A 10,385-nucleotide genomic window follows, 5' to 3' on the forward strand; every position below is an offset into this window, starting at 1 on the left:
ATCTTGAAACAGAACACAGAGGTACAAAATCATGGTATTTATGTTTATAGATCACTGGTTGAATCCAAAGCAGACATACATACCCACTGCTGGTGCATCATATTCATCCCCAAGTAAAATTTCAGGAGCAGAATAGGCAAGAGAGCCACAGCTTGTGGTGAGCTTCTTTCCAGGCTGAAATTTGTTGCTAAAGCCAAAATCAGTCAATTTCACAAGTCCTTGTTTTTCAAAGAAAACCACATTCTCTGGTTTTAAGTCTCTATGAACTACATGCAGTTTATGGCAGTAGGATATAGCATGAACGATTTGAGCGAAGTATTTTTTTGCCAGATCCTCATTGAGACCTTCTTCATGTTTCATGATGTAATCAAACATATCTCCACCATCCCCTAGCTCTAAGATGAGATAAAGCTTCGTCTGAGTGTCAATCACTTCATACAGACGCACAATGTTGGGATGCTGCACTAATTTCATGCACCTGACTTCTTGAAAGAGATGTCCCGTGGCAAGAGTGTCCAATTTGGTCTTGTCAATGACTTTGACTGCTACTTTTTCACCTGTAAAGACATGCCGAGCAAGTTTGACTACAGCAAAATGGCCTCTGCCCAAAGTTTTATCCAAGTCATACAATCCTGCAATTTTTCCATCATATCCTCGTTTGAAGCCTGCCATTCTGTTTCAGAAGATGAGATTATATTTAAGCTCTTTGGAAAAGTGGTATTTTCATATAAGAGTATCTGATGCAAATAAATAGTCCATAATCACTGCCAAGCATACCTAAAAAACAAAGAGACAAGATTATATTATATTTATGCAAAAGTAAGCAAAATTATTATCCTGTAATTACTCCAAATTACATTAGCACATTACTACAGATTATTAAATAATCTTCACAAAATTTTGCAAAGGTTTTAATAAAGCAGGCTGTGCTAACTTGCAGATTTCTGACATCACGTTATCAGTGTGCTTGAAGAAAGTGAGTTTCAACACTGCAGTAATAAAAATTTGTCTCAAATTCAGAGGCCTTCATTGTTTTGAGTTAGAAATCTTTCAAGCAGCGCTTGAAGAAATCGGCGTTATAAGGACTGTTAAAATTGGCAAAGCTGAAATCTGTAACTTTTCCAGATACACTATAAAACAGCTGGGCAGCACAGAATATCATCAAGAGGAATATACTTAATACATCTCATTTTTGGCACATCCCTTTGTATTGCGCATGAAACAGCTCTAATACATAGTTCTGATGGCATGACTTGGGACTTTTACCTCCTCCTTTTCAACAGCTTTCTGTTTAGCAAAGCTCAGTGTAACACATAATACTTAATTTTGTTACTCTAATTAGCTTCAGCATTATCAATCAATACTGTAATTACAGCAAGTGTACAAAGCTTTAAATGCTGAAATGAAACATCTGGGTTGGATGTACTTAGTGCTAAATAAAATGTCTTGTTAAATATTTTGACTGAAGTTATACAAACTGGTGATAAAAAGTTTGGAGGTAGGCTGCATCTGTTCATCAGTCCTGGGAATGAGTGAGGACAAAGGGAAGAAGAGTGGGAAAGAAGCAGAGAAGACTCAAGAGTTCAGCTTTTGTGTACTGAATTCCTGCTTACCAAGTACTTGGCATTTAAGCAAACAAGACCCAACTTATAAAATATTCATATTCAAAACTGGTTTTGAAGATCTTACATCCCATTGTCATTATTTTTTTTTCACATACAAAACCTCCCAGGACCTTTTCCTGCATTGTTAACCTGGATTGAGGTTTAAATAAAAAACTGTAGCTATCAAAAAGCTAACCATTTCTCCATCTTTGAGTGCAAAGTAGTCAGAAATATGAAAATTACATGGCTCATTGCCAAGTCTAAAATACAGAAAACATAGCTCTTTAGAATATATTTTCAGTTTCAAAACTGAACTTCAAAAAGAAAAACTTTGTAAAGGAAGCTGGCAAACAAACAGCCCCTTGCATTAGTTATTCTCTAGTTGAAATGTAAGCATTAGATTAAAAAAACTCCCTGCTAAACAAGTTATTTCACAGACAGTGAAACTAATGAACCTGCTTTCATATGAATTCAATTACAAGGTTGGGGGTCCTATGAGGATTCTGTAATTTTTAACAAGCTCACCTTACTGCTTCTGTCAGCTGGAGCCATGGTATAACCTCTCCGCTATCCAGCTGTCTGCTTCCACAAAACCCATAGAATTCAGTTTGAGACCTCCACCCCTGTAAAATTTGAATGAAATCAATTAACTTCCAAAGCTTCATAACCTAGACAAGGAACAGGGTTAAGTATAACAAGCATTAATACAACAACAAACAATATAAACGTTGAGGTTTGGGGTTTTATGTTTCTTTAATGATAGTCATCAAGCTTCAACAAACTTCACTGGGTTTTGTGTTGCTGTATGCACCCTTTCATTCTGCCACTAAGCACTATACTTCACATGCCCTTCCAAAAACCACTCCACTAGAAGACGGTTGGCGTATCTGCTTCCCAACACGTCGCATACTGCTCATCTTACAGAGCTTCCCCTACCATTCCCATATAACACCATCCCATTCTCAATCAAAAAATCACAAAACTAAATAAAAGCATGCTACATTAAACTAAATGCCCATGCCAAACACTCTCCTACCTGGTAGAAACTATTATAAAATGCATAAGGAACAACATAGTACAATGGCATATACAATAAACAATAAAACTCTCCTTATCTTTCAGAGATTCAAAAACTTCTTTACATCTGAGAGCAGTGAGTTTGTGTTTAATAGCACTTGATGGATTCCACCCCACCCCTTCCTGTGCAACTGGGCAGGTGCTTTATTAAAGCTTGTGAATTTTTAGCATCAAGAAGATACTGCAGCAGAGCTGAATATCTTAACTATGTGCTCTGAGAAGAACCACTTCCTCTTGCTTGTTTTTAATCTCTTGATAATTTGTGCATCTTCTCATTCACCGTCTGTTCCAAATCAAGAACTATCATACTCCATTTACCTTGCCTCAAGCAAGTTACAGAATTAGTTTCCTCCCTTCCTAGCTTCAGCTCAATTTTCTTCTAATCCTAGTCTATCAATCCTTTTGCAGAAGTTATTCCACAGGCTTTAGCATTCCTCTCACCCTTCTCTACTCATTTTCTGGTTTGTTCTATTCTACTTTTAGGCCACTACTGTGTAGTGACAATGTTTTCAAGCAATACTTTACGTTATAGCTGTATAATGTTCCATTATACTGACCTAGCCTCAGAATGAAGACTAATGAAAAACAGTCCATGCACACACATAAACCACCTAATCTTAGCCTGTACGAAGCAAGAAGGGATATATTAATCAGCTGCGCCCCATATGGTTGTGTGACTCTAGAATCTCGCTCCTAAAGGGATTGCCAGATTTAAAAAATAAAAAAACCACACAAACATGCTTTATAGTATTCCTGTCTCCACAGCACCCTAATCTGACTTCTAACTGCTTCTAGATTAAAGAAATTAAAGGAAAACTGGAGCACACAAATTAAAGACAACTTGTCTGAATTTAACTACAATACTCAGCAGTAAGGAAAGATTTAAGCTCATTACTTTGTTCACTTGGCACATATTCAACCATCATTGTACAAACTCAACAAGTGATTTAACTCTAAATCACAGAATGTGCATAAAAATCAACCTGTCAACAGAATTCCAGCAAAAAACAGTTATGCTTAAACCACGGAGAAATATATCAGACAGTAATCAATAGGATAAGAGCTTACAGAAATGGAAGATAAACTGTATTTACTAATGTGACAGCCCCATTAGCTGTAAGAAAATTAATGCACATTCATTAACAGTTTAATTTAAAGTCTCCAAAATAACAGACCAACTAATCCTTACCTCTATGGCTTTAAAATAAATTTGCATAGATGAAGCTACCACAGCTAAATACAGGGATCTAAGATGCAACACATGGTTTGAAAATACAGAAATTAAGAATTGTTCAGCAGTAGGAAGTGGATAGGAAAATGTCATTATGTATATAGATGCAAGCCTTGGTTACAATTTAAATATGCTACCTAAAGGAGCACAGTTGCCATACCAATACATTTCAGAGCAGTCTCTTTTTCTCAGTTTTTCCCGAGAGCAAAAAAGTAGGACTTTGACTGTACTTAAGGATCCACTATTTCAAGCTGGAGCCTCTTTGAGACCCTTTGTTGTTGTCTCCTTAGTTACAATAGTAAAACTGCTGGGGCTGACTATAGATGAAACCATGCAAACCTCTGGTTTTGCCATGGCCCTCCAAAACAGGATTACTTTTAATGATGGATCATTTTGGTGATCTAGTTTACAATGTGACCTCCTGAAAATTTTCCCAAATGAAGGAACTACAGACTAAAGCAGAAAACAAGCAAAATTTCCACCAGTCACACATTAGCAGCAAGCCAAATTACAGCATGAGAAAAAGTATTTAAGAGACATTTATATCACAGAAAATATCTACCTGTCTTTTCATTTACATTATGTTAAGTCCCTGATAAGTTCATTTTTCAGCATTAGGATTACGTTTTTCTAGTTGGTGAGTTAAGTAACCATTAGCAGCGTTTAATCCATGTGGCTAATTATGGTTCTAAAAATGCATTTTTCCCTAATTATACCAGAACTCAGCTACGCCCTCGATACTCATTTTATGCAATGTAGACATTTAGCAGTAAATAAATGCAGAACAGATCCTTCTTTCCACAGAAGCTCATACACCTATCCCACAAAACACTGCAAATAGCCCTTAATGGAGATCTGCAGGAGCTGTTTTGTAATATCACACGCATCCTATTAAGAAGCTTAACAACAGTACTGTGATTCAACCATCTTTAAAAGATGGATGAATAGATCTGTTTAGAAAAAGGAGCATGTTTCAGAGACAGTAGTTTTTCTTTAAGCAATTCACTCTATTCAAAAACTTCCATTAGATTACATACTGTGTGTAAGACCAGCCTAGTTCATCTTACCTTAATGTGTGTATTAGCTTACTTTAGAAATTAAGCTTCACAGTCCCATTTAAACAAAATGTTGAAAAATTATCAATGCAAAGACTTCCCTGCATCAGTCTAACAGACATAAAAACTGAAGTAGTCTTCACTGGGACTCGTCCGTCCACAGACAGCTAACCACTCCTGTCTCCCTTCACAATAAATGGAGATTCAGTCAACACAGATAAGAGTCTGTGATAAAATAAATTGTGTCCTAAAGCAGATAGCCAAATAGATCAAATTAATAATTTCTTAAAAGTACATGCTTTCATTTTCTCTAACAGGAGTTTAGAATAAATAGTTCAGTGGATGCACATATTACACACATCTACCAGATAGGTTAAAGAAATTTTACCCTGTTTCTCCTTTTGGTCTCTTTTGTCCCAGATAAGTAACAGCATCTACACCAATAATTTATTTATTATATAATTGTATGTTGAGAGTAAGACTTATGTTGCTAGTGTTCCTAGCAACACTAAATCCAAAATTTGACATAAACAGAATATGGAGATTCAGAAGCAATTTTTTTCACTCTGAAAAGAATTTATACAAATCATCAGAATCTGAGAGCAAACTGAAGGACATATTAACTAGGTAAACAAACTGCAAGTATAATTTTTCACATTTTTTAAAATATTTCCTCCTAATTTTTATCTGCCATCCTAATGTAAGGTATCTTTACAGGCTGATCTCTGAACCTTTAGAAACAGTCTTGTTACTTACTATATGAGCCACTACTTGCACTGTTACTGTTATTGACGCTTCACTGATGTGTCAATCTCCTTTCCTCCAGAGAGTTTTTTATCACCTTTCTTTTGGTATAAGGGAGCACCAACATCCTAGAAGCAGGTAAAAGGTGTTGCAAGAGTGACATGTGAAGAACGCATACACTCACATGCCCTGAAAACTTACCACTACACAACTCCTCCAGCATATTTCAAACTTCTTAAGCTCCCAGTACCCAGTGTTTCTTGAATATTCAAGACTCAATATGACAGTCAGGACCCCAGGAAAGTGTATTCTCCTTCTGTTTGCATACACAGGTGTCATAATCCACCTTCCTATGGCCTAAGCCTTCACAACTACCATTCAAAGGTACTCAAAGAAATCACAGCAATCTACGCTTTCCCTACAGCCAAACATTTTGTTCATGCAGCATTTTTGGGGGGCAGAGGAAGACACAATTCACAGAGGCAGCTGTGTTACAACTCAGCCCTTATATACACAATGCCCTCTAAAGCTTTATTTCCCACTTTACATGACTGCACCACAGCATACACACATATCTTCCCTTTCACTGATGATAAACCCTATAAACTCTCCTGTTCCCAGTGAGTTCCACGATAAAACACCACACACCTTGAAAACACAGTTTTCAAGGTGTATATGCACTTCTTTCATTATTCTATTAGGCCTGAGTGTCTCAGTATCTATCCAGCCCATACTGTGTTACTGAAATGCCAAGATAGATCAGCAAACCTCTCCACTATTCAGCACTGGCTACCTCTAAAATGATGAAAATCATGATGAAGAGTTATCAAGTAATGCTGTGTGGCAAACATAAAAAGAAGAATTAATCTGCAAAATTTAACTGTACTCCTTAGGTTTAAACAGTGTATAGAATTTTGCTCTGAAAAGATATAAGAGGTGCCAATTGCTGATGAAGTTCTGCCAGTCTAAACATTTGGGAAATCTGTAATTAAATGTTAATGTTTCATTATTTTAGAATGTATTGCAGGCATTAGAGCTACTGATGTCTAGCCTTAACTCTTCTTAGAATTGCAGTAAAAGCAAAATGCCAACAAGAATTCTTCAATTCTAAGGTCCATTTTTCAGTGAACAGCCAGCAGCAGAAATATTTGGCAGGTCAATAAAGTAGATAAAACATTGCTCCTGGACTAATAAAATGTTGGGAGGATGGGAAGGGTAGCACCATTACAGATTTGAGAAGAAAGAAGTTACTAACAGCATTTTGTAACAGAAAATGACGAGAGTCTGCATGATCTGACTTCTAAGAGCAAAACACTTTGACGTAGATCCAATGCACGAGAAAAAGAAAATTGCAAAAGATACAATGCATGATTCAGGATATCATCAGTTAATGAACACATTTATTTCTTAGATAAGGAATCCCCAAATTTTCAGACCTACAGATTGCTGTCTATCATCTATTTTCTTGAAGATTAGAGCAGTCACATAGAGTACGACAATTTAAGCTTTCTTCTTTCACACAGCTAAGCTGTGGTGAATGGGTCTGCAGAAAAGTAGCAAAGAGCAAACTAAAATTTGAGAACTGTGTTGTATAAACTCCACTTGATAGTCAGTGTCTGTATGAGAATCACCCTCAATACAGACAATTTAAAGAAGCCACTGGATCAGAATTGGTCCTTCATGGCCTCCACTTTAAAAGTCAAGAATGTCTATTTCCTTTTTCTTTCCAAGCAGGTGAATGAGAAAAAATACAGACTACGCTGACCTACAGATTGCAAAGCAATAGTAAGACAGTAGCAGTAACAGCAAGATGATGATTACAGACTAGACACCAAAGCTATTAAGAGGACAGATGCATTAAGACTGATGGAAGATGATCCACTGGCAAACCCATCACTGGCAGTTACTGGTACTGGTTCCAATTGTGAAACATGTTAAAAGCCCGAAGTACTTTCACAACCTTGCTGATAATTTGCTGCAGTTCACAAGGTACTTTCCATTTCTCAGAGGAGGTACTACACAAGACAAACAAAAGCTGCCTTATGGATTTAAGAACTCAGCAATACCTTTACACCATTTAAAGTCCTCACACCAGTCACAGCTCCAAAAGCAATTAATCTCATGTTGTATCTGTTTTCCTCTTATGCCTTCTCTCGAAGGCCAGCATGTGGCCTTTCATTTTTAAAGAACAAAAAGCAAGAGACACTACCCTGTTTACATACCAGAGGCTTCAGCAATACAGCACTTAAGCTCTGAAGCTGCTCCTGAAGTATTATTGTATAGGAAAATACCAGATCTTCTTGAATAGCCACATCTCATAAATTATCTTCTGCATAGTAGTATGTGATAACATCTTTTAAAAGGACTTGCTCCAAATTTTGTGATATCTGCTAGTACCTTCCTTCTGTATCTGTAAATCAGTTATAAAACTTTGTTTGACCCTGTGATGTCATAATATACAGAAAAATTAGTTTCAACTGAAATTTTCATGTTTTGCAGTTGCCAGTAACAGAAATTTTTTTTCTCAGCTACAGAAAATTAAGCAGGTAACTCAGATTTCTCCATCAAAACTCTTTTAGAGACTCTGCTTCATCTCCTCCATCCTCATGAATTCTCAGAATTGCTTCACCTTTTTCAAATGTCTATTTATTAACATTACCACATAATTTTGTCATACCAGACAGTGCAGCCAAGACCATTAACAGGAGCTCTAAACATTATGCCATTAATCAATGAACACTTCAGTGTGGCATAATATTTCAATGTTAGCACTGTTTTAACACCTACATCTTTGTTGTGTTCGAATTCAGAACCACCAACATTATTTTCTTCTGTATCAAGGGAGGTGAAAGCATCACACACCATCTCGAACACAAGTATTCAGATGCAAATTTGTGTGCATACTCTTAGTACCTATTACAAGCAATAACAATTTCTATTAAATTTCTTAGTATCTTCAAGGTCAAATATCAGATAGTTTTGTTTGTTTAGCAATACATCTGCTAACATGAAGTCAATTCAGTACTTGAATTTTAATTGTTGCTGGTCTGAGCCTGCTGTTTTCCACCTAGGCCACAAACTGCGTAAATCTTGATACACAGATTTACTCCAGCCTACAGTTACTCAGTTTCAATAGTTCACTCTCATTTAAAGCATCCTAAATTAGTCAAGAACAGCCATATACCTGAAATTTGCCACACTTTAAAATGAACTAATATTATAAAAGTCTAGGCTATCATGTCTCAAGTAAAATCCAGTCAGTAACTACACAGGGGACAGCTGCAGAAAAACCCACAATGATACATAAAGAAAGAAAGGAAAACAGGCTGTCAAATACAGTGCAATATTTGTGTCCCAGGACTTGTAGAAGATCACTATAACAGAGGGATTCAGCTTTTCAGAAACATGCTCTGTTTTATATTTTGTAAGTATAATTATTTCTCATTAAGTTCTTAACACTGGTCATTCAATCAATTTATGTGTATGAGAACTCTGCCAGGGTGAGTTATCCTAGAATTTTAAGGGAATATACTATTTTTTTTTTAATCCTCTTAAGTTCTTACATAATACTGTTATGTGTATTAAAACAGGTACTTTATTATAGCAGCTGTAGCATTTCAGGCAGGTGCTTGAAAATAATATGGCACAGAAGATGGGCAGAACCTCACAGGCTACTAAAGTTAAGAGCTTATGCAATTTAATATTACTATATTAATCATAAACTGCAGCTCAGCTCTGTATCCCTGATCTGAACCATGTTTCATTGGTTTCTTATTTTAAGACATAATGAGAAAACACTATTAAGTAGGAATAGACAGAAGTTCACCAATAAGTTTTACAGCTACAGTATGTCAGTGAAATTTTGAAAATCCAAAAAAGGAAGTGCATTCTTTCACAAGAGATACATTGTGAGGAAAAGATGTCGCTGCACCAGGATACCGTGCCCTTGAAAGCAAGTCAGGCCAAGCAAAAGGAAGGTGCTACTTTGGCATTACAGTTGCCAGTGGGATAAAAGGGACAATGATACACTGAAGGTGTAGACTGCAAAAGAATTATTAAAGTATGATTAAAAGGCAGTTAGAAGAGACCAGGTTGGTCAGAACAGCACACAAGATAATTGCTGCAAGTAAAGGAGTATCTGCAGTAGCACATTAGCATGCACACCCTTAACATGTTATTTCTTTAAAATAATCAGAAAGCTGACTATTACAGTGCAACCACCCATACCACATAACAGTATCAGTTCTCATAGTAGGATGATTCAAGGAACAGCAGTAACCTGTAGAGTGTCCAGCACTCAAACTCTTTCTTGCTTCTCAATTGTGTAAAATGAAAACAAAACCCATAACACAGTAAGTACACTTCAGATGCAATTCTCCCTTTTCCCTGTTTTTCATGAAGCTCTCAAGTGTGGATCATAGAGATTCTCTTAAAAGAGCCAGATGAATGTCTGTCTTAGATGCTACCTTGCCTACCCGGCAAAGCTCCAGCAGTCAGGTTAGCTTCTCTTTCCAATCACTTGAAAAAAAACATGTCATCATTCTACCACTTTTCTGGTCATTTAGGATATTCAGGGAAAATAAGAGACGAGACTAGACTTTCTCCTCCTTAGTTTTTATTACTAAGTCCTCTAATCTGGATGCTGTATGCCGTACAAGTAAAAGGGGCAGATAT

At 36.5% G+C, this 10,385-nt stretch overlaps 1 protein-coding gene across 1 annotated transcript in view; it reads right to left on the reverse strand.

Moving 5' to 3' along the window:
• Positions 1 to 10,385, reverse strand: part of SNRK (SNF related kinase) — a 39,083-nt gene that overhangs the window by 26,773 nt on the left and 1,925 nt on the right. The window contains exons 2-3 of the mRNA XM_014884059.2: positions 2,130 to 2,227; positions 84 to 777 (exon numbers count right to left, since the gene is read on the reverse strand). Of these exons, the coding sequence (XP_014739545.2) occupies positions 84 to 672 (589 nt within the window). The 5' untranslated portion in view covers positions 673 to 777; positions 2,130 to 2,227. The remainder of the gene's footprint in view (positions 1 to 83; positions 778 to 2,129; positions 2,228 to 10,385) is intronic.

This window comes from Sturnus vulgaris, chromosome 1 (genome assembly GCF_052056855.1).
Source record: "Sturnus vulgaris isolate bStuVul1 chromosome 1, bStuVul1.hap1, whole genome shotgun sequence".
Classification (NCBI taxonomy): domain Eukaryota; kingdom Metazoa; phylum Chordata; class Aves; order Passeriformes; family Sturnidae; genus Sturnus; species Sturnus vulgaris.